General features: G+C 41.9%; 1 protein-coding gene across 2 annotated transcripts in view; it reads left to right on the forward strand.

Annotated features, from left to right (window-relative positions):
• ntf3 (neurotrophin 3) overlaps positions 1-12,735 on the forward strand; it is a 33,624-nt gene extending 20,889 nt beyond the window's left edge. The window contains exons 1-2 of one of the 2 annotated variants that reach the window (XM_029495086.1): positions 3,443-3,554; positions 10,087-12,735. In XM_029495086.1, the coding sequence (XP_029350946.1) occupies positions 10,108-10,977 (870 nt within the window). In that variant the 5' untranslated portion in view covers positions 3,443-3,554; positions 10,087-10,107 and the 3' untranslated portion in view covers positions 10,978-12,735. Of the gene's footprint in view, positions 1-3,442; positions 3,555-10,086 lie in introns of those variants that run through there. The other variant, XM_029495085.1, reaches the window with a different exon arrangement.
• The last annotated feature ends 13,019 nt before the right edge of the window (positions 12,736-25,754 follow it).

The raw sequence follows: 25,754 nt of genomic DNA on the forward strand, positions 1-25,754 counted from the left end.
GTTGCTATTCCTGATATCATATCAAAAATATTCTTAAGAACAAGCTGTTTGACTGCAGAAATAGCACATGTGCGATCATCATCTGCCTCAAAGCCATGAGGCTGCGGACGTGGTTTCATGTTTGTTTGAATTGGCCTGCTGGTCTGTTCTGTCTATGGCCTCCAGGATCTACCATGTTCAAAAAACCAAACACTGACACGCACGGAGGGAAATGAAAACAGATAACAAAAAAAAAAAAAACAAGAAATGTGCTCACACACACACACGCACATGCTGGACTGTGGATTTGTTCCAGGACTAATAAACAGCTCCTGTTCATTATCTGCTCCTGCTGCAGGCATCGAGGTTTCACATTGTCTGTTTCCCTGTTTTGTGTTGCGACTGCACTTTTTACAGACGTAAAATACATAAAATCGAAATAGGAATGTGCAGTAAAGGCATGATATGTGCATCACTGCTGCGTTGCTGATACAGAAATACACAGCTAAAAGTAAAACCCGAGCCTTACTGCGGCTTTTAAATGTCAGTGCAGCGAGACGACTTCGTATCTCGATGAGGGAGGGAGGAGATGAGGAGAGGGAACAGGTGGCGGGAGAAAGACAGAAGAGGCTGCTGATGGAGCACAACACTAGGCTTCATTTCTTCTCAGACGAGGGTGTTGTGTGTTAAGAAAAAAAAAAAAAAAAAAGGAAGGCATTTATAGCAATGAAAAATATTTGTTTGCCTCCGTCAGCTTGTGATGCTACTATTGATTGGAGCAGTGTTCAATTTTAAAGGCGAATTTTCATGTATACAGTCTTTTGATGGAAATGCCATTTAGTGTTAGTCATATGTGATGCTTTCATTTTTGTCTTTTTTTTAACTTTGCCCAAATCTATGACAGATTTATTATATCACCTTTTTTTAAACATCCAATACCTGCTAAAGTGGCATGGTATTAAAATCTGAAAATGGCCCTTCAGATTTGTTGTGTCTGTACTGGTGATGGATTTTGCAGTTTTTGCAGCTGGGCTTCAGATTTTATTCATTAACTTTCATTCAGTTTCTCATACTGTTGTGCTTTCTTTTGAACACAAAATGGGACAATCAGCATCCTCACAGAGACACACAGTTTTGTAACGTTGCCAGTTACAAATTCTGCCTAACGTCTCACTTGCAAATAACACAAATAATTTAGAACATTTTCGTGAAAAGCCTTCATCGGCTAACAAATACTTTCAGTCTCAGTTTTAGTGCCCCTACATCTGGCATTACAGAATTCAACCAAGCTCTTCTGTGGATGCTTATGCCTTCATTTTCTGGTTAAATTTGATTGCGAAGATTTTCTTTAGCTGTACCTTCACACTGCACAAAATTTGTGCCACAAGGCTCAAATGGGAAACTCTGCAGGTAAGCCTGGCTTTCTCAGTTTGCAGTGAACTCTGGACAATCCGTCCATCCATCCTCATCAGCTTATCCGGGATCGGGTCACGGACTCTGGACAATATGTTTGTGAATTCTGGGGATTGAAAGTAGAATGGGCTCAGATTGACCAGCGAGCTTTTTTACTCCTGCATCAATTGGTCGCTGTCGGCTCCCCTTGTGCTGAAAGATCAAATCCATCTCAAACCATCTGACGTGTTCTCAGGAACATTGTTGAAAGTTTCCATGCAGGGGCATAATGCTGTGTGAATCAGCCAGCCGTCAGCCCACGGTGGGTACGTCACCGCGGAGGAAACCTGTCTGTGCTCCTGCTAAGACGCTGCCACACTCAGGCTGATTATCTGAACCAATCCCTCGGGTGTTAAAAGCTCAGAGGGCATGAGTCTGCAGCGGCTACCTGAGCCTCCCACAGACTAATTAAAAAAAAAAAAAAGAAGAAAAAAAAAAAAGTCACATTTTTCCAATCATCTCCTTGTGGCAGTTTTCTTGTCCAATAAATGATTACTCCACTAACATTAACAGATGTGCAAGCTCTTCCATGTGCAGCAGGAATAAGATTCAACGCAGGCTTTTGGCAGATTAACAGCTTCAGTGAGCGTGGACAGCAGGTGAGAACAAGATCTTGGCGGCTCACCCAGGATTGTTTTCTGAAATGAATTGTGTAGGTCTTTAGGCTACAGGGAAGGAAGTGAGCCCTTTTTCAGCTCTTTGTTTTGATTTTGCCTTCACCGCTGGATGGATCTAGGTCAATATGTCGATAACATAATGACTTCAGGAAGCATACTTTGGGTTAATTGTGCAGTCTCTTCTTTTCATCCTTTCCTGGATGGATGTTGAATAATTAATTTTTTTCACGACACTGTCATAAAAACATGTAAAGATAAATATGAAGGTGAAAACTTTTCCCGCTGCAGATAGTTGATCTTGGAGGGAGGGGCAGCGATTTAGAATTGCATAACAAGTAATTCAACAAGAATGATGATGAAAGGAGTGAGGTGAGGATGATCGTCAGCAGATAGGACTCTGAGATGATGGCCAAATGAAGGAGGGATAATGTCAGAGGCAGCACGGGGGCAGACTGGATACTGACCTAATGGCTCTTGAGCCTCCTGAGCTGAGGCAGCGGGACAAGTTTGACTTCTATTTTGGCAACAAGGCTGTCTTTTCATTTGGACAACAAACCCCTACAGATGGCGCCTGTGACCTTTTTGATTTGACCTGACGCTTCTGATTGATCAGTCTTGTGATGGTGAGTTGTGCTTCTTTGTCGAGGTTCATCACATTTCTCCCTGGCTGGAGAGATTAAAGTTAAAAACAAACAACGTAACATTTGAAGATTACGCAGAATTTTTGAATGGAAATAGGAAATGTTCTGCTTGTATAAAAACTCAATATGCAGTTTCTCCACACTAAGTAAATGAGAAAATTTTTGCTCATCGTTCAGTTTTCGTCTACACTGATAACCGTACACATCTAAACTCGTCTTCCAATCCAGGTTTTGAAGAAATTATCATCCTAATTTGTGGAACAGTCCCATCAGAGTTAGAAAATTTTTTAAAAACATTTTCCCTATGGTGGAACTACTGATGGCTTATCATTTGCCGGATCAGTTGGAGGTTGTGATCCCGCTCTCAGGGAGTAAAGGTAGAGGATCTTCAGAGAAAGCTGTCTGCCTCCGCCCCCCCCCCCCCCCCCCCTTTTTTTTTTTCTTTAATGTGATGGACTGAAATGACTCTTTGGTTAATCAAGCCCTAACCTGTCCTTTCATCTGTTTCCTGTTTGTCAGTGAAGGTAAATCAAAGCAGACAGAACACATCAGCCTTAGTCATGCAGTGATTAATGTGCTACATGAGCTTTGGTGGCAGAATTAAATAAGAGAAAAGCTCAATTATATTGTTTATAAGAGCTTAATATGAAGGTCAGCACTGCGGGGCATGAGAGCAGACGTGTGACTGACAAATTAACGTCTTTGGACATTAACTCTTAGGATGACTGTGTTGAAGAGGAAGGTGAGTCTGAAGGCTAATCGTCGTTATGACCGCGGGTGCTGACGAGCAGGATGAGATAACGAAGTCTCTCTGGCTGTGATATTGCTGTATGCTAACATTGTTGTGAGCACGTACTGAAGCTTGGTGAGTTCTATCTTTGGTTTTTTTGGGCATTCACTCCAAAGAATAGGATTAACCATCATGCATGATTCCTCACAGTTCATATTAAGCCATCGAATGGTCGATATGATTCCGAACTGTACAATCTGGATATTGTTTGCACTCTTTGCTGTCTTCAAGTGAGTTCAACAAAATGCAACATGTTCGACATGAGTTCTAAAGTATTGCAGTGGATTTTTACCATCACAATGCTCAACATCTGAAACTTTGATCAAACTCCAGGGTGGAGACACACATCTATTTGCATACACACGCACACACTCCACACACAGACAGAACATTGCAGTTTTTTTGTGCAAATGTTGGGATTTGTGCAGCGTGAACGTGAAGTGTCGTGACAAACTTAAACCTAAACCCAAACACAGTTGTTCGCACAGACTGAAGTTGTGTGTAGACCCTATGCCAGTAACTGGCCTATAGTGCTATGGAGCTGTACAGTATAGTTTAATTGCGAGTTTGCATTAGCAAACTAATTGACACAATGTCGGGCTCTGCCAGTTACAAGCTAACAATAGAAACAGAGAAAAGATGTGACCCAGATGACAAAATAAATCCAGCACATACTTCGGCAACAGCGTTTTGGCCCAGTATACACAAACTGCTCTGATACAGGCACTTGTACTGCTGTGCTTTCTTTTGAACACAAAATTGGACAACCAACATCCTCACAGAGACACGCACTTTTTTTGTAACATTGCCAATTAAAAATCCCGCCCAACGTCTCACTTGGAAAGCATACAAATAATTTACAACATTTTCGTGCTAGACCTTCATCAGCTAACAAATGATTTCTCTCTCACTTTCAAGACCCCTGACATCACGGTAAAACTGTTTAAAACATGTTTAGGGAATGAACTAGAAAAATTTGACCGGCTGATGGTGCTAGAGGAAAAGAGCATGACCACAGTCCACAGGCTTCATTCACTGTGGATCACACATGCATGCAGCAAATTTCACGGCAAAACCCATCCAAGGGCTTTTATGACATTTCAATTGGGACCAACCAACGCAGAGAGACCGTAAGGGCCACTATGACGCTAAAAAAGACTGCAACTTTGAAGCTCAAACGTGTAGAGGGATCCAGCTGTAAATCCAGGAAGATATTTTGTGTTAAAAGTCTCAGGTTTCAGCGCCTCTTTAGAAAGCGAAATCAATTAGGACAAAGTCCAGCTGTGACCTTTGTGACCTTGTCTTTCCAGAACAGGACAGATTTTGGACACGGGGCTTCATTTAATGTCAATTTAGTGATTAGTGAAGGAAACAAGGTGCCTGTTGTGAGTGTCTGAGGACAAATGTGTGACTTTGAGGGGAAGAACGTTGTCCCATTTATATTGTAGACAGATGTCTTTACTGTAGCCACCTGGTTCGCTGACAAAAGAACTCATTTAGACAATATTCGCAATAAATTAACGGGAGTCACATGGAGAGCTGTGGTGGTGGGGCGCGACAAAGCCCCAAAAACCTGCATTCCAGCTTCACCCAGTTTCGGACTATTTTCAGGCCACAGTACCATCTGAATGTCACATGAAAAATATATTTTCCTTGAGCAATTATCCATTTAAGTGTGAAGCACAGCACTCAGAGGCACATGGTGAATTTCTCGTAAACATGACTCCTTCTATGTTGAGCTCTTCCCTTGTTTGAGGGCAGGGGAAAAAAAAAAAAATCTGTCCAAGGAAAAGTTGTAAGATTATAAAAAGAGATACTGATGGTAATAGTGAACAAAAGTTACGTGTTTCATCTCATGAACAGACTCTCTGATAACATTCAGATGAATGCGAGGAATCCCCTGACTATTTACGCTGTGTTTACTCCGAGGTAACAAGCAAGCTGTCATGCAATGAGTTGGAGAACAGTTCTCACTAAGAACAATAACTACAACAATAACCAGATAGGGAAATAAATCCAGCCCATTTTTGTTGTGTTTCTGGCACAGTACGAGCCCATTTCCTCCGCACAGACAGAAAATATTCTGGCTGTCAGTCAGTATCGGAGGATAACTTCCAGATTTTGCAGATTTGGATTGAGGACGCTTATTTTACTTATTTTATCTGGTAAACAATGTGGGCTTCCAAACTTCTCAGACAGTCTATTTGTTAGCCTGCAGATACAAATTTGTCTTCACACACTGAAGGTGGGTTTTTTTTTAACATCTGCGATGATTCTCATTCACCACATTGAGGTCTTACCTTGCAGGACAGTACAGTAGGTTGGATCGATCCAGTATATGATTTGATTGGCTGTCAGTGTCTTTATAGCCCATTGTTTAATCTGAAAGTCATCCCAAAGATATTGTCTGTAACTGTTGTTATTTTTATAGTTTAGGTCTGAACTCAGCCATCCGCACAAACCAGAAGATTCAAAAAGATACATGTATAGTTTTATTTACATTTAAAGCCCTTGGTATGGATGAGCCTTAATTATTGTCCGAGGGAATATTTCTTCAGCTGAAAGTCAGACCTCAAGATCAAAGTTGCTTTATAGTTAATTTTACACTTTAGAGATGTATTTGGTGATGAGACTCTAAGCTCATATTCTACCAGTTACAGGCGATGGCAGGGTCAACAATATGCTGGAAAAGAATGAAAGTTAACATTTTCTCAAGACAACACCGTCATTGAGATGTGTGAGATCAGTTCAACTGTACAAGTATAAATTATGCACAACCCCGTTTTTTAATGATTAAAAAAAATATTTACTTGCCCCTTTAAACGCAAAGCTGACAGAGGCAGCTGAAAACGGTCCTGTTTACACTTGTCAGTTTAAGTGTGGATGAAATTTGTGGACAATTTAATTGACATTGGGGTCAGTGCTGTGGACCAGACGTTGGTGGTAAGGCCCCTGGAGCTGTTTGATAGCTTCCAAATATGCCAAAAGGAAATAGCTAACTATGCAACCACACAGACACACACATACATACAAGTCAGATTTATGAGACTTCTCTGAGCTCTCAGTCAGTCTGGCCTGCCCCCTCATCCAAACAGATCGACGCTCATAACCGCCAATAGAGCGTAGAGCATCCTCCGTATTATTGCCTGTGCTGCAAACACTGCAGCCACCTCTCTTCCGGTCTCAAGCAAAAAGGCAGAATGATGGTTAATTTTAGTGGAGCTGACTTTATCACAACGGAAAGAGGCCACCTCCACAGACTTGGGAGGGGTTAACACACATACCGAATGATCTCTGAGCGATGAGGCATTTGGACCATCTCAGCATCTGGTGAGCAGTCAGATTTCAATACTTCTTGCATGCACTTAACACAGAGCTTAGCTGACCCAAGGTGGCTAGGATGGGTGTTGCTTATTGTTGGTTTTGTGATTGCACAGCCATGACTGAAAATCGATTCACCTTGATCCCTTTGAAACAGGTGGACTCATAATGTCCTGACAATGTGTTGCTGCACATCAACATTACATTTTATTGCATTTTATCTGTCAGGAGCATTAATATCTGTCAACTTGTCCTCTTTTCCCTGCACACACTTTGACTCTCAATGACCACGTTTATTCCCAAACCATATTGTAACCAGCACCTAATAATGGGTAAGGCTAACCCTAAAACCTGAGTGCTTGTCCTAAAATAACTTCTGGCAGAAGTGAGAACGGGCAGAGTGTCCTCAGTGTCCCACACGCTGAGAAGGTGTTTCCTCATCTGCTTGCGGGAACATTTGTTCCAACAATAAGCACAGAAATACATAATGGCAGACACACAGACACACACACACACACAAAAGGCGTCATTATCACCCTGCTCACTGAGCAAATTATTGCTCACCCACTGCGTCTCATTAGCCTGTGCTAGCCTGAATGTCAAGCTCATAAACTACAGTCAGGGTTTTTATGGCTGCAATCATTCCAGCAGGAGGGAAAATTAATTTGTCTGACCAAAGGCAGTTCCACAGGCCAGGCGCCTGATTTTCGAAGAAATCCTTATTCACACACTTTTTATTAAATTTCTGCAGCAGACAGAAAGGAGCTGAGAGAAAACCCAAAAGTTATGTCAATGTCAGGCTAAGTACTGATAGTCACAATGGTTTTGACTTTTTTTTTTTCCTTCCCCGTTTCAAAGGAGGAGACCACAACATTGGTTGTGTCAACACATCCATTACTTTTATTTTCAAGACCAGATGTTGTGTTCTTCCATCCCACTCCAGTGCAGGATAGTGTGGAAAGAGCCAATCCAATGTGCTCCTCCCCTTGCTCTTAGAAGCAGACACAAACACATGGCAGCTATTAATATGCAATATAATTCATGCGAGTGTGGGATGTCCAGATGTGTCCTGAAAGAAGATGTTCACATGAAGACGTGTGAGAGTTTGATTTTTTTTTGGACTGGACTACGCTTGTGTGCAAGTTCAATCTGTGGATTAATGAATCAGGATCAACTGGCTTTGCGAAAACCATCAGTTGTTCTGGTTGACTCTCATGAAAACAAAATAATATTTTCACTTTTATTCGTTTACCTGCATGCTTTTGGACTGTGGGAAGAAGCTGAAATCCTAAAGCAGATACAGGAAGACCATGCAAACGCCACACTGAAGGACGAAGACTTCCTGCTGTGGGGAAACCAACACGGCTGTCTGTATCTGGGTACCCAGAGTAAATGCCAGTGGGTTATAAAAATCTATCAAACCCAATGACAGAAAGTTAAATCTTCCATTATCTGCCCTCTGCTCTTCTCCTCCCTCCTCCCCTCACCCCTGCTGGGTGTCGCCACATGTCTCCACTTTAACTGTCATTCCAAATTAAGAGCTCTCTGCAGGAGTCATGTAGTTATGACTTGCAGACAGCGAGGGCAATAACTTTGCAGCAGGGGTCCGCTCAACAGCTACTCTGCTATATCATCATCATCATATCCCACATCAGACAACAAGTAAACTCCATTCATTGAATACATTTATTACATACACATGTTGGAGAGACCAAAAACTCCTCTCCAACATGGAGCGCAAAATGTTTAATATCTCAAACAACAACTGTCTGGGTTTGAGGCGGTGATTGACATAATTCATGCCAGTCAGGTCTGTGTGTGTGTGCGTGTCTGTGTGATTGTGTTTGAGTAAAGCTGTGCATTTGTGTGTCGTAAGGTGACATTGCCGCTGAACAGATGCCCCTCCTTCCGTCAACAGCTGGATCATTCAGTCATAAGAATGCTGTCACCTATGTGTGCTTGTTGCCGTCTGTCTCTGTATTTACCCTCTCACTTCTTTTGTCCTCCTGTCTGTTAAAGACATCTGAACTTTATGGAGGTTTTTCATGTGTGCATGTGTGTGTGTGTTTGCATGAGCATCGGATCACAACGTGAATAACAACCTTCCATAAAAAGCACAGCACTGCTAACGTACCTGTTGGAATACTGTAATTACAGCAGGTGACACAGAGGCAAAGCATGCTGACATTTGTTAAGATGAAGGCTTTAATACATTTGAGTATAATAACACAGGGGTGTCGCTTTATTTGACAGGCTACAGTTGAAGGCTGTTCATATGTGCAAGTTATGAATAATGTGAGCGAGCCCAGTTTAGTCAAAAAAAAAAAAAAGATCCAATTTTGTTTCTCAAGCGCTCATCAGTGGTCCTAACACTTCCCTGAGGCTGACGCCACCGTTACAACCTGGCAAATGCTGACTGAGAACTAGCAAATGGACTGAAACAGCTGTTTTTCATTCATGCACAGATTTACACAAACATTCGAAATCTGCTCTCAGACATTATGTTATTTTTGTGCGAACTGCTGATCCACTGATCAACACAGAGGGTTCAAAACTCAGACGCTTAAGTCAATTTAGCTATCGCGCCAAACAATGCGCTTTTGTCAAAGTGTGTTTGAAATTGATTCCGCGTGAAAGGAGTCATAACAAGTCGAGCAGAAAATTTAAACCAAATTGTCACCAAAGAAGAACCGATCTGTGATGAAATGATATAAATGGTGATTGCAGTTGTTTTCTGTAGAACTCTAACGTGAACCCTGATTGGCAACCCAACCTATCATTAAATATAAACAAGAACAGTTTGACCTTTAGTATCCCACTAATAAGCTTGGTGTTCAGCAGCTGGGTGTTTCCCTGTCAGAATAAGTCTCCTGATCTAGGGATTAAAACTGGCAACTTTCTCATCCAGAACCTGCCTCTGCATCGAAAAGGGACAGGGACACATTATTGAAGCTAGCATGTATGTGTGTGTGTGTGTGTGTCTACACGCGTGAGGCAAGCTAAAATTTGCTTGGCTCACATTAGCGGAGTGCTTGTGCCAAGCATTTCTATTTAATGCTTTGCACAGAATTGTGGGTGTTTAATGGCTGCATGGTATGTTGTACAAGTAGCAGCATGTTCATTTTCATACCAAGACATGCACGTACACAGCTGCTGGTATTCATATCATGGTAACAGAGGTGAAGCCAAAAGTTCCCACAAAGTCTCAGAGAACTTTTTGTGCCTGTTGTTGCCGATGAATGAAAAATACCATGTAGTTAAAGTTTATCTTTGTCTGTCTTTTCAGATCTTACAGGTGAATTTAGTGATGTCCATCCTGCTGTATGTGATGGTCCTCGTGTACCTCTATGGTATCCAGGCAACCAACATGGATAGCAGTCGCCAGGGACAACAACAGCAGCAGCAGCAGCAGCCAAGTCCTGACCCTTTAAACTCTCTTATCATCCAGCTGCTTCAGGCTGACCTGACCAGGGGGAAGACCAAGGGCAACCAGAGCCAGCAGGGTAAAAGCAGGGACACAGAGCCCCAGGACACGCTGCCCCCTCTCCTGACCGCGAGCTTCCCCTTGGAGGAACAGGGAGATGTGGACCAGTGGGGGACAGGGGGTCGCAGTGATGGGAGCAGTGAGGGCGTGATAGACCAGCAGGTGATGCTGTTGAACTCTGACCTGCTCAGGCAACACAAGCGGTACAACTCACCTCGGGTGCTGCTGAGTGACCGGCCGCCACTGCAGCCACCGCCCCTGTACCTCGCCGACGACTTTGTGAGCAGCAGACCAGAGGGCGGCGCGGCGGGGAACAAGACACGAAAGAAGCGTTACGCTGAGCACAGAAGCTACCGTGGAGAATATTCTGTGTGTGACAGTGAGAGCCAGTGGGTGACAGACAAAACCCAGGCAGTGGATACCAGGGGGGACGCTGTTACAGTTCTGGCCAAAATTAAAACCAGTGCCACACAGGACATTAAACAGTACTTTTATGAGACACGCTGTCGGACCCCCAGGCCCTTCAAGGGCGGCTGCAGGGGCATTGATGAAAAGAACTGGAACTCACAGTGCAAGACGACACAGACGTTTGTTCGAGCATTGACGCAGATTCACAATATAGTGGGCTGGAGGTGGATTCGCATAGACACTTCATGCGTCTGTGCATTGTCGAGGAAACGTCACAGGACGTAAACAAAACAATTGCAGCCCCGCTGGGGACTACCTACCTGTTTGGAATTCGACTTCCTATGTTGGATTTGACTTCGTGGATTGTGTGTCACGGTGGTGAAGAGCAACAATCTGCTATAAACTGAAACTTTTACTGAAGAAATCTTGGGTCCTTTAAAACAATATTTGACATAAATGTGCTGAAAAGCCACGAACCGGTACAGCACAGCTGTTATAGAAGAACTTGCTTGAGAGGGGCAGGGAAGGAGGGCGTTAGTGTGGGAGAGAAACTGTACATATAAATTATTTAAATTATATAAAATGCATGTAGTTTTATATGTTATTCTATACATATACACAGATATATGCATATATATAGAATAACATGTCACATATATATACATATGGATGTATATATTTATGTATACATATATATGCTGTATGGACATATTTGTGTTATTTATTGAAAGAAAAGGAAAAAAATGTCTAGAAAAAGGAATGAAACAAGCTATGAACTCATTTTGAGACTATGACACAGAGCTGGGCTGCAAAGGTGCTTCACAGTAAGACTTTACATGTGCCTTGACCAGTGTGGCAGTGAGAGGTAGGACACGGGAGCTCACAGGCAGCAGTTGCCCCAACCGATTTAAGGGGGTAAGTGTAAAATACGTCAGAGCTGCGGGGGGCCTGTTCCATCCTGCAGTCCAATACTAGGCCCAGATTCTGAGCAAAACGACGCAGAGAAGTACAGTATATCAGAGGGTACAAGGGGTTTCATGAACAAAACACACCGATGTGAGATTTGAGACCAAGCACTGCGCTCAACATTGACTGTACTGTTATGTTACAACACACCTCACGTTGACTCATTCCACTCGGGGACAGTTTGACGAAATCAAAATTCTGGTTTTCCTCAGGCCGCCATGATGCTGTTCACAACATTTTAATCCAGACTGGTATCATGAAATGTTTTTGTTTCTTCCTGTTAATAAAATCATATATTTCTTAATGTTGGAAACATGTCATTAAAAAAAAAAAAATACCCACTTCAGTTTTTGTAAGAAAGGAATCATGATGATACAGTGACAAAGATGATGTAGGTTATATCATATGGCACATATATAAGTTCTTATAGAGCCACATCCTCCTTCAAAGTATTAGTTATGGTCCACCTTTGGAGAAGGCCATCCCTCTTTCCTGTGATAGAGGAGAGTTGGGTTCATTAGCCTGCACCTTTCTGCTGCTGCTGCTACTGCTGCTGTGTGTTTAACCTGAATCTAAAAGACCACATCCACAAAAACTTTGTTTGTGATCATGAGATTATTATTATTTTTTTTAATTTGTTATAACCTCTGCATTTTAAAAGTACACTGGAGAACTGGAGATTTCACCCGAACCAACACAGTCTAAATAAAAATGAGGTTTCCCTGCATACGTAGCAAAAAAGATGCTCTGGTTTCACTTTGAGGGTAATGTCTGGTTATCTTCCTTATGCCGACAAAAAGAAATGACCAAAATGAATACTAAACATATAGTAGAAACAAGTAGAGATGTCCCGATACCATGCTGTTCTCCTGATCCCGACAGATGAACTTGTGTAATGGCCAATACAAAGGACTGATTCAATATCACTGAATTAAAAATATATACATATTTATATATTTAACAGTTGTATACTACTAAACCTGTATGTGACATGATTGCAATTGTTGCTTTATGGCTTAAGTGAAGCCCATAACAAAACATGAACAGACACATAAATGGTCAAATCTCTCTTTTATTATCTAATTTGACTGTCATTCACAAAATAAATAAATGTTGAAATAAATAACTCTTCCTGCCCTAGTGCCCTTCTGCCCCTCCGAATGAATGTTTGCACATTGTACACATTGCCGTTTCACTGGTGGGACCATGCTGCTAACAGTATGTAGTTACTTCCTGTGTAAGCTACTGATTTAGAAGCAGTGAAGAATAACTGATTCCAGGGAACTGCTTGTTTTATCCAGGTGTTGAAAGGTTAATAATAAATTTTGTAGTATGAGCTCAGCGACACCTGAAATTGTATTTTATGCAGTATACGAGGCGTTTCTAAAGTGTCGGTATCGGAACAACTCTTTCAACTGTTAGTGCTCTCTGTATTTTTTTCCCTGTGAAACGGAGCTCCACTATGATCCGAAAACGTTCAAACGTCAACAAGCTGCACAGTTACATTGGCATGTCCTCTCATAACCATGAGCATCGGCCACCAAGAACCCTAATTATCAAACAGATTGAAGACTTATGTTGAAGAAGTTTACTGCTAAAAACAGTGTTTTGTCTATTTTTAAAAAGCTGAAATGGGAGGGGAGTATGAATATACTGGGAGATAGAGAAGGTTTTTTAACATGCAAACAGGTTAGCAGAAATCTTTTCCTCAAAATGTCTGATTCAAGCACAGAAAGTAAATTTCCAAAGGTTCAGTGAGTCCACAGTCCACAGACCAGCCAGTGTGAGAAACACTGGGCGTCGATCAGCAGCCTGATCAATAGTCATTTATTTAGCTATCTGATCAGATGTTTTACACTTCAGTTGTCTGGCTGGTTACAGCACATATATGGAACCAAACCAAAAAGGGGTCAGTGGCAAAAAGATGTTTGGGGAAGGGGGTGAGAATGAGGAAGATAAAAAGCAAACAGAGGCCATGCAAGTGTGTATATGAGTAATGCTGCAGACCTCTGACCTCCACCTGCCTTACATCACAGATGGTGATGGATACAGGGCGTATCTAGAGGGACTTCTGCAATGGCTTCAGCTGTGTGCAGCACTGATGCAGAGAAAAGGCAGAGTTTTGAGAATCCAGTGAGGCATGCTCTTACACTCTGTTCCAATCTGACGTGAGAGAAAAAATAAAAAAGGGGACGTTTCAGGAATTGCAAAAAAACTCAACAACAGACTGGCTTTCGTGCTTACAACCTTCACAAAAAGTCATCACTGTGGTGGAAAATGGGATGACCCACTCTGAGCAGAGTGAGAGATGAGCACAGCATGATGTGATGACAGAGACATATCAGGCAGGAAGGCAGAAAGAAGAAACAGAGAGAGCGTTGAATCTAATTATGAAAATCTTTGAATGTACAGTGAGACAGACGGAGACCAGGCGCAGTGAGACTGACTAAGATATGAATCAGTCATTTTCAAATTCCTCAGAGACCTGCTTTGGAGCACAGAAATGTGTGTGTTAAGAGCGCAGGTATGTTGTGCAATGAAGACACAAGCTTCAAGAGTAACATGTAACAGATGATTGCCAGTGTGACAGCAGCATGTGTACTGTGTTAACATGGAATGTGAGCCAAATAACAGTTAATGCGATAATGGACACTTTTAAATAATCGGCTGTTTCAAATGGGCTAAATTCCATGAATGAAGTTTTTCAAAAATGCATATAAAGTGTTTCTGGCATGAAGCGATCCCAGTGTTAGTAGATGGCTCAGATCGGATGACAGCTGTGGGGAATGAAGAGGAGTGATGCTGCGCACATATTTTTCTAAGAATTATCTGCAGAGGATTGGTATTTATTTGTCTATTGTCAGTTTATCTTTAGGATTGACAGGCCAAAACCTTTGAACTCTAATGAGAGAACAACTGTGGAAATGTCTGTTTTTGTGCAACTTAAAAACATAATTATTGTGTTTATGGGTCTTTTCATGCATCACTTGCCAGACATGTGACATCATTTCCAGATGTTTCGATGAGCTCAGATAAAAGTAAACGTCCAGATTTCGGTGGCAAAACAGAGCAAAACAAAACAAGGCTTGCTGAAGCCATGATTGTGCATCGGTTCTCATACATCACGTGATAAAGACTACACTACAGAGTTGGCAACACTGAGCTAGCATCTCTGCTGTTAGCCCACCAAGGCTTGACTGAGTGAAGTGACTATCTTCTCCACTATTATCGACCAAAATGTCAATGGAGGATATTAAAATGTGTACGTAAAGAGATACAGGAACGACAATGGAGATTCTAAAGAGTTTGCTCTCAAAAGGCAAAAAATAAATAAATAAATTACTTTCTTGAAACTGATTTGTTTCAAGTGTCACAGGATTTCAGACCAACCCACACGAGCATTTGTAATCTGGAGAGGGGTTGCCTCTCCAACTGTAAATGTCTGCACCACATCATACAAGGGCTGTTAAATCTATACAATGTTTATATGCGACGTTCATTAACTTCAGTGTGGTCTGGGGCCTTTAGTTATTATGACACTGGGCTCTGTGAATTTAAATCTGACTAACACATTTTGAGTAGTTGCAGATGTGGACCTGGTTGGAGTTTGAAGCACTGGATACTCATATCTGAGAGATTAAAAATAAATTGGGAGCGCTGGATGCGTGCCTGTCTTTATTTGGTTCTGAGGTGTACGTTATGTTGATGTGAATATCATCAGTGCGTTCATTCTGTGGGTTATTATGTGTCCTCAGTACCAGCCCAGACTCACTAAGGGATGTCGTTTTACTAGTAAATTTGGCATCTCCTGATTTGAATCAAATAGCATAGTTCGGTGCCAACACAGCAAAGTAGTGAGGTGGAAATTGAGAAAGTCTGGAGGGTGGAGATGTGGTACATCTGACTTTAAAAGTAGGAGACAAAAGCTTTTAAACAACTGCCTGAGCATAACACTGAGGTTCTATATTAAAACGGTGAAACTATCAAAGCACTCAGTCCACAGTCCACAGAGAAATGTGGACAGTCTGTATTTAAAAAACTGAGCGTTAAAACCAGCCGACAGAATTTATGGAACACAGTGATAGTAAACTACAGCGATAAAATGCCAGCATCGGTGCAACCATCAGCAGCGGAGCAGAGAGCGATGGAGATGGATATTGATATTGATGACCTACCATTATTGTATGTTGCAAGAAAAAAAAAAAAAAAGAAAACCAGAAGGGTGAAGCTTCATGAAATCATTCAGAAAAGATAATGCTAGTTAGCATAGCAGCTAGCGTTGGCTATTCATAAAAGCCTTACCTCCGTGATCAAACACACTCACCACTTATTCCAAGGGTGCGCCCGATTCCGTCCCAGATGTCCCTCCTCTTGGTGGCACCTTTACACAGTCTGTCATTCTTGTCATACAGAGCCGGATTTTTTTTGTACCTCAATGATGAGCCTCTCTCTTGCGTCGTCCCTCCATGTTGAATGAGTGACGTAGCGACGCGAGGGACGTCTCCACCCGTCATTCCTGATGAATTTTGATTGGCTGTCAGTGTTTTTATCGTTCATCAAATCGCTCTGGAAGTGATCCGAACAAAACCACTATCGTTATAGTCGTTGTGTGGAAGCTGCCATCTACTTGAGTTAAGAACGATTTTTAGAACTATATATTTAGTTCTTGGTGTGGACAGCCCTTTACATAATTTAAAAATATGTGAAAGACCGCATATCCCCAAGCATTGTTGCTGTGTAGCACTGGCAAAAATAAAATTGAAAAAAGAACAACAAAAATCACGTCAATATATTTATTTTTAGACGTGGACTAAAAAAACATTTGTTGAATGGACATCATTTTGTTGGAGGTAGGCAAAAATAATAACAGTGCAACATTTCAGCCTGGGTAAAGTGTTTGGAACACTTGAGGAAGGTAACAAAGGTGCAACATTTCAATGGAAACATGTTAGAAACTGAAAACTGTCAGCAGCATTTATTAATATTACCGCTGATTGTTTTCTGTCATGGTAATGCCAGCTACTGAGCATGCGCGGGAGTCCTTCTGCGGTCAGCCACGGCTTTCGACGCGAACTCTAAAGCCCGATTGCTAGTCTCGCGATAGTTGATCCACGACTCTACAATCGATTCATCTCTGGACTCATGGCTGATTATCGAATCAGGAGGCTGCTACCGACGCAGCCCTATCTCTCACTTGTCAAACCGGATATCCGGTCGTATCGATTTATCGTTCACAACCTTATTATTTATACTGATCTGAGCCAATTCCAGCTGATATCAGACGAGGGCAAGATACCTGGATAGGTCATCAGTCCATCACATTTAAAGACATCCAACAATAAACAGCCATTCACACGCACACATTTGGGCTGACAGCCAATTTAGAGTCACCAGTAAACCTAAAACCTTTTGTCTTTGGGCCGTGGGAGGAGATTGGAGAACCTGCTGTGTTCCACCACAGCAGTGGAACACAGCAGCAACAATGCCAACCGCTGTGCCGCCTGTTTAAAAAGTTCAAGGAAAAATACCAGAATGTCAGATCTGTTGCTTTTTTGTGTACTTTGGCATTTGTTTGCTTTGTGCTGTTTTTCAGCACTCTTTTCGGCACAATGGTGATCTTAATGCTGTCTTAAGTTGAAGCACACCAAACTCTTAGCAGGTGTCAAGGCACACAAATTGCTCAGCAAGCTCAGGCCAGTTATGACATGATTCAAACTGCAGTTCATGAGGTCATCTGCTGCTGATTTCTCTCCTACCATACCTTCTCACAAAATGTGACATCGATTAGACCACCCATGATTATCCCCTCTCTGCATCCCAGCAGCCCCATTATCCTCAGGCAAAAGACAGTTTCTGCACATTGTTTTCTCCATCATGGCGGGTCGATGGAGCCTCTTCACGCAGGGGTATGCAGGGATCAGTTTGATTTGCTCTTCATTTGATGCAGGTGAGGGAATTGGTTTCAGGACACTGCAGAATGTGGAGTCTGTAATGACACAGGGGTTTTACAGGCGGGTAAATCTGACTTAAGGAGATGTGCATACATGCAGAGCTGGGATTTGTGGCAGTAATCTCCTATTCTAAGAGGAGCTTACCACTTGTCAGGGTGCAGAGGAGAGCAGATCAGCGACGCCTTTGACGTGCTGACTGAATTTGTGCTTACATTTCAAGTGCTTATAGCCTCACTTGAATGTAAAGGGCAAATTTCACGGCATTGTAAGAAGCACAGGCCTCAGGCAGACTGAGCAGCAGTAAATATTCCCATAATTACTCTGTGGAAGTGTCACATGAGTACTTAAAAAAAAAAAAAAAATTAATTCTTGCCATAAATTTCAACCATCCACATGATTCAGGATGTGGAAGCTGCTCAAAGAACAAAATCTACTAATGTATAACATGTACATGCACATGCATATGTGTTATAACAAGTGAGAATTTGTAACCTTGTCTTACTTACGTGCCTGGATTTACTATATAAATATATGAGAATCATTTAAGGGTAAAATAATTATCAAATAAACATCACAGCCTTGCTTACTTAACCCTCTTGTTGTCCTGCGGGTCCAAAATGACCCGCCACCATGTAGCTGCAAAAAAAAAACAAAAAACAAAAAACAATATAACACTGTTTTTTTCAATTTGAAATTTTATTACTTTTCCTAAAGGGACCCCAACATTAAAAAAAAAAGTGAAACTCCTATTCCTATTGCACGGAATATTCAAGTCTACACCGGGAAGCTGCCCAGTGGAGCACCGGAGAAGAACCAGGAGATGCATGTTGTATTTGATTTGACTGAGGGGGCACAACGTCACATGTGACAACTTTTTCACCTCCTATGAATTCAGCCAGCAACTCCTGAAAAGGAAAATGACCATGGTTGGCACTGTTTGGAAAAACAAGCCCAAACTCCCCCCTGCACTCCTCGCAACAAGAGGGAGAGTGGTCTTCTCGACAAAGTTTGCCTTCACCCCCACCACCACTCTTGTTTCTTACCTCCCAAAAAAGAACAAGAACATGGTCCTGCTGAGCACACTGCACAAGGCAGCTGAAATCACCGATCGTGAAGACAGGAAGCCAGCCATCATCCTGGACTACAACCGCACTAAAGGGGGCGTGGACAACCTTGACAAGGTTATTGGATATATGATATGGCAGACGATCCACCCAACCTGGATGGCTGAGAGGAAGAACAGGAGGAGGATCTTCCTGCAGCAGTTGGGAAAGGTTCTTGTCACCCCATGCATCGCAAGAAGGGAGCGCCTCCCCACATAGAAGCCTCTGCAGCAATTGTGAGAGCTGCTCAGGGAGCTGAATCTTGTCCTGAGCCACCTGAGGCTGCAGCTGGGTCAGGCCAGAGAAAAAGATGCAATTTCCGCCCCTGGAAGAAGTTGTGTGCTGCACATGTGAGAAATGCGTCTGCAAAGCCCATGCTCACATTTGCACATAGTCCCACATGTGCTAATGTTCAATGTTAAGCAACCTTTTGCTGTTTTGTTATTAGACAAGAGAAGAGAAGAGAGAAGAGATGTATTTAATAATTCACTCCCTAAAGAATATTAACAAAGAATAAACTGTTGGAAAAGTTCCATACTGCTGACTGTTATTTTTCCTTTTAATAAAAGTAATTCAATAGTAATTTCTTCACGTTGATATAATAGTAATAATAAACCTTTACTGTATAAAATAAAACTATTATGACAGTTGGATTGTGTTAAAATAAAAAAAGAAAGAAAGAGAATAATAATAATAATATTCACTGGTGAACATCTTTTTTCACTGTTAGAAAGAAATGATAAAATTGATTCAAATTGAGTTGATTTTATAAGTAACAGGATGTTTCATCATACAAAATAGATATTTGATTTAAAATTAAATTAAGCAGCTTTATTTTAGGGCTTTGGTGAAAGCGGGTTATTTTTGACCCATAGGACAAGGGGAGTATACAGAATGTTAAGACCCCACAAGGGTTAGTGGTTTTCTGTGTCTAAATTGAATTAAAATGATGACCCATGACCCTCAGGCTTTCAGCAGACTGTATGAAAACAGATTTCAGTCGCTAAGTTCAGGACTGGGATCTCACGCACAGCTCAGCAAGACCATCCCTGCCCAGGATACAGAATAACCTACGCTGCAAAGCCCCCTCTTCCCAGCCCACCAACCACAGGTATCAGCGAAGGCTTGAGAAGGTAAGCCTTCTTCAAGTTCAGCAAGCCCTCTTTACACCCACGTCTGTCAAGTCGCTGTGGTCCAACACTGAAGGAATCCTATTTCCTCATATAATCCACCGCCTTTTCGTGCTTGTCAAGCATGCAACAGGGATATCAGTTAAGAGCCTTACAAGGCCAGACCAAGCAGCTATGCTATCAGTTTGCATATTTACAATTAGTGGGTGAAGAAAGGACGTTAATTGCGATACAGCTTTTATTTTAAGGTAATTAATTTATTTTTAGGTTATTCTGTATCCTGATCAGGGATGTTCTTGCTGAGCTCTGCGTGAGATCCCAGTCTTGAACTTAGCCACTGAAATCTATTTGGGGGGTGTCTGCTGAAACCCTTAGGGTCACAGGTTACAAGTGTTTACAGATGGCAAGATCACACCAAGGATAAGAGGAGATGACCAGATTTGGCAGCTGTTATTCTTGTCGTTGTATTTCTGAAAGAAGGTTTCATCGTAGCTGAAGGAGGGGAGAAGGACAGGTCGATTTGAAAAGTCTTAGGAGGCCATATGGACGGGCCTCTGTCCCATTCTCAAAAAGCACACAGATCTCAGAATCTCAGAATCCTTTTATTCACACTCTTTATCTGATATTTCAGCTGCTAACTGTTGGGGGCCCCACCGCCTCAGGGGCCAGTTTCCATTGTGCGTGGCTCCACCTACACTAAGTGTCACTTGGTTTGTGGTGAGTTGCTGAAAGAGTCAGCCTGTTAAAGGGGGCACTCCGACCATGACCTGGAGTCATTAGGTGAAGCATTGAGAAAACAGCTGATTCATTTCACTATCCTCACTGCTATGGTTACTGTAGCAGCTATTGTGGCTTGGTTATTGTTGACAAAGGTACAGTACTGCATTAAATTTAGACAATCTTTGATGTCATGGTATCCACATTAACACGGGAATTGAACACTGTTATCCTGTATTGTTGTACTATATTGATCATTCATTCATTCCTCATCTAGACCACTTATCTCTTAAGTTTGCGGTCATATTGTTCATATTGCATTGAACATATCATAATCACTATGGCCACAATCAGTATCTAGTATCAAAATATAGCATGAGCTTGTTTATTCAGGAGGAATATTATTACATTGTATTATTATTTTGGGGAGCTCTGCACCAAATTATGTCAAAATGATTTGATTTCTAAATAAAAAAAAATAAAATAAAGGTATACTCCTCGGGCGGGTGTGGTCCCCAGATCCAATACAGACCTGAACTCCACTGCTAAATGGGAGGGTTGCATCAGGAAGGGCATCCCGTGTAAAGCTGTCGCCAAGTCGTGCAAAAAATATTCTTTTTTTTCTGAATGTAAATAGGGAAAGACGCTTTCATTCATAGTTTCACATTAACCCACATCCAAAACATTTATAAATGTATGCTCCAAGGCTGCATTGTGGATTAATCTGGCTAAGACATGACAGTGTTGAATAAAATAAGGTACAGAGAAAATAATGTGGAATGGGCCTCCATTTATTTTCCAAACCCCAGAAATATTTAGAGTCCCATTGCGTGTGGGAGCCCTGTCACACATATATCTCAGCCAGCATTCATCCCAAATGCCCTGACTTTCTGAGGATTAAACTGTGCTTTGGAGGGCCAGGTCGTACCCAGAGCAAGTGCTTCCTTCAACATCAGACATTCCACAAAACAGCTTTGAAGGATCTTCTAATTCCATGTTTTTAAACTGCCAACATCAAGACACAAGTCCTAATATGGTCCGCGGCAGTGCAACTCATGTTGCCAAAAATAGGAACGTTCTTCAGTGAATCTTAAATCTACGTATTCTGAGCCCTGCTTCAAATGATCAGTGATCATGACGCAAGCCACCCGCACGTTTCCCAGTGAACTGTGTGGCTGAAGCAAGGTCACAATCTTTCTGCATTGCTAGTCCTCATTTACTTTCCGTCATATTAAGAGTTCAACCAGTTCTAGACAATGAAACAAATCACAGATCAATACCTGAAACAACAAAGTTTGAGTGTTTCAACCTCTCTTCAGCATTTGCAACGTCAAAAGAAGCTTGACAAGTACTTTTGTAATTGAAGTGGATAGGACTTTGCCAGAAATGTCATTCCCTCTCTATTAATGTGTTACCCAGCATTAGCCCTGGCAGACGCCACTGACATAGGAAGGCAAAAGAAAAACAGAGGCGTTGCTAAACACTTGATCAAAAGGGGATGAAGGAAGAAAAAACAGTGGAAAGTCTTGAGGCGTTTTTAAGCTGCAGTATGAGGACTGACATTAGAAGCAGTTAAGATGGAGCTGTTAACAATAAGAGGCCTGTGTACATGGCAGAAGTTGAGCCTGTGCGGGTCTGTACACACTCATCAGGGGATCGGAAAGGAGGAAACAGGAAATGGGGAGGCACTTTTCACCCAGATGATTGGCAGGTGAAATTTCTTGAGGTGTGGGGTTGTGGGGTCATGTCTGAGCGGGCCTGCAGTGAGAACATCTGGAGTTAAATGCTGCGCTGACCACCCACTGGGTCTATGTATATATGTTTAAACATGCATATGTGTGTGCGAGACAAAGACCAAGTGGGCGAGAAGTGCTTCTCTATATGGGGTTAGCACATAGAGTCTGCAGAGAGTGGAGTTTCTTCGACAGAGACGTGCTGACACACACCCAGGTCTCCTTCATAGAAGCCAGTCTTTGTGCTTGACCTCTGAAGCAAACAGACAGAAAGCCAATTGAAAGTTTGACAGTCAAATAAAATGACTGAACAGTGACCTTTCTTCCTCCCCCCACCCAAAAAAAAAAAAAAAACTGGGTGTAAAATACCAAAATGCCGCATTCACCAACACTTCCGACAGTGGTGACAGGAAAAAAATAAAAATAAAATCAAAACTACCAGTGATATATGATATATATGCAAAAGATATGTTTTTTGATTGAATGATTCTGTTTCTGTCCCCAACAACCTCTGCAATGCTCAAGGAAAATATGAAATGGAATCTTTGACAGCTACTGTACGGCAAAAAAAAAACAAAAAAAACTAACTAATTTAAGACAAATGCCTTCAGCACACTGTTTTTGTTCCTTGGTCCAGATGTGCAGCTGTTTAAATTATTCAGGTTCTTCCTCTGACTTTGTATGCAGTTATAATACTTCTTAAAACACAACCACTGGTGTTTGAGGAATGTCAGCTTAATGCAATAGTTCGACACAATCACAAAGAGAATTAGATGTTCTCCTCTTGTCCATCTTTTAATTACGAACGATCATTCTGTTCTGTTGCATGCCTTGCGGAATGAATGGATATCTATAGCATTATTCAGCTAAATTTGTGCTTCTTAAAACCGTTACAATCTGGGGAATTTACCGAATCAAACGAGTCTTTGTGCGCTCCCCTCTCACCCCACCCCCGAGCGATATATAAATCTCCCTGAGAATGAAATCGAAGTGACAGGTCTCTATTTTGGTAAAGGATGTTTGTCTGTGTGATGTCGGTCATTTAAAAAAAGGCGAAGCCCTATCTGTTTGTGCGACTTGTCAGCTGGTGATGCACACCCATCTGTGCGTGTTGAATAGTCAAGGTCATATTAGGGCTTGAAATCCTCTGCACTCAAACATTCAAAGCTTTTGTTGTCATCTAGGAGGGGGTCAAAGGTGGGCTTAGTTTGTACAGCTGGGCCTGACCAGGTAAAAAAAAAACAAAAAAAAAACTGCATCAGCATTCCAAAAGGTGAAATGTTTGTTTGTTTGTTCTAATGCATGTGTACGCGTCAGAGTTTTTGAAAAGTGGTTCATTGCAGTACCTTAAATACAAGCATTCAGCAGCCAGCTTACTCGGGTTGAAGTTGCAACCAATAATGGACAGTTTCCGCCTGCACATCAGCAACAGCATCAGCTTCTGTCTGTCAAACATCTTTTAATCAATGTATTGCTCTATTTTGTATAAATATGAGTCAATATGTTTTCTATAAGTTGATTTTTTTTTTAATATTTCCTTTCCCTTCAAAACTTTCAGACTTGACCGATACTGCAAAGTGACTTTCTGGACAGAGAAAGAGTTTCGTTTTAATGCCAGAAAAAACAAGCCATTAAGGCAACTGGCTGACTGAACAGTGTTGTATAAGCGTTTCCATGCCAACGGTTGCAGCTTTATCAATTATGATGATGTCACTCAAAGCCTTTTTTAACAAAACTCCACAGACAAACAAGCTTCTCTGCAGCACTGCAGTCAGGCAAAGTGGTGCTTTTAGATAAAATGATAAACGCTCACAACCAGTCATGGAAATACATCAGATATAAAGTTTAGCATGTTTACATTAGTGCATCATTACTGTCTGAGTAGACAACAAATGAAGATGAAGATAAATTTGGACAAATATGATGATGGTGATTTTTACTTAAACCCAATTAACTAACTAAATCCATCCAATAATACAGAGATGTCATTAAAGAAGAGATACTGCACTGGATAAGTGAACACCGGAGGAAACCCATAGGATCAAGTCACCCAGGAAGCCATCCTCAAATACGCTATCTTCAGCAAACACTGAGGCAATGTGCACTGAACTTGGTGTACAGTAGGGACTGTTATGGGACACTCAGGAAGGACTCAGATGCAGACACAGAAATTGATCCAAACTGGAATTGGAGGTTTGTTTGCAGGAAGTCGCCAGGGGCAAAAAACAACAGTGTAGGGAAACAGGCCTGTCTTCCTGGGACTGGGGAACAAAGACAGGGGTTGGTGCAGAGAGCTGGCCGGAGAAGGGAAGCAGTGCAGGTGAGAATCCAGGAGCGGAGAGCGGATGCAGCAGCAGATGACTGCTCCGAGAGGAGGGAACGGGTCACACGAGCTGGTTTAAACACAGGAAACAAGTGAGCGAGGCAGCGGCTGATCGGAGGCTGCGATGTGGCAGGGCTGGGCTTTAACAGCAGGTAGGCCTGAGTCTGGAAAAGGTTGCAGCTGCTGACGCTCTGCTTCGGCACACCTGTCTTCACTCAAACGCACACTGGGAGGGAGACAAAGAGACACTCAGGGGGTGGCAGGGTCAGGTCGACAAGGTTCAGCATCGAGGAATGCTTTATTATTTTTACTGGGCACTTTCCTCAATTTCTCATGAAATAAAATCAACTCCGTTGAGATCCGCTAGTTTGGATGAAACTGGAGAGAGTAACGAATGATCGAATGATGTTTTTAACGGGAAAAAACTCATTGGGAAATGTTTATGAATGTGAAATGTGCTTTAGAAAAGTGAGGACAGACTGATAACATTAATGTAGGTTTAATGAAGCTAATAAAAAGGGGACTTCAATAACAGCTGCTACTTAATCGTGCATATGGAATTCATTGGCAGTCACTCTTGTTTTCACAGTATCACTATGAACTGCCTCATCTAACATCTCCAATTGCCCTGAAAAATTACATTATGTACTGTAAATTATTTTTATAGGGGCCTTTTTCTCAACTTTCTGAAACTTAATATGATGTCTTTTGTACCCTCAGTGGATTAGGCCTTTGTGTGTTTATGGTTTTAAACTCTGCCAGGATCTGACAATGAGCAACCTGGATGTGATTTTTGCAACCTGTCATGTCTTACACCGCTGGTTTCTTAGCGCCCTCACACAGGACATGGCTCCCAGCGTGATAGCGTTCAGCTTCAACAGAGCGATCCTCTCCACAGTACTCCTGTTCCCATAACTCTCTGACATAATGTTATTTTAGTTCCTGTTCAAGTGGAGTCAGAAGCCGGCCACTCTAAATATTACCTTGTCTGATTCACCCCAGAGCGTAAGTGCCCCAGTTTTAGCCATAAAACTTTGTGTTTGTCTTCGTAAGTAACGAAAAATAGTAACAGTCTCAGGCACATGGATCGCCAGAAGAAATATCATTAATTTTACTCTGGTTATTGTTCAGGGATGGCG

Source organism: Echeneis naucrates, chromosome 23 (genome assembly GCF_900963305.1).
Source record: "Echeneis naucrates chromosome 23, fEcheNa1.1, whole genome shotgun sequence".
In the NCBI taxonomy this organism is placed as follows: Eukaryota; Metazoa; Chordata; class Actinopteri; order Carangiformes; family Echeneidae; genus Echeneis; species Echeneis naucrates.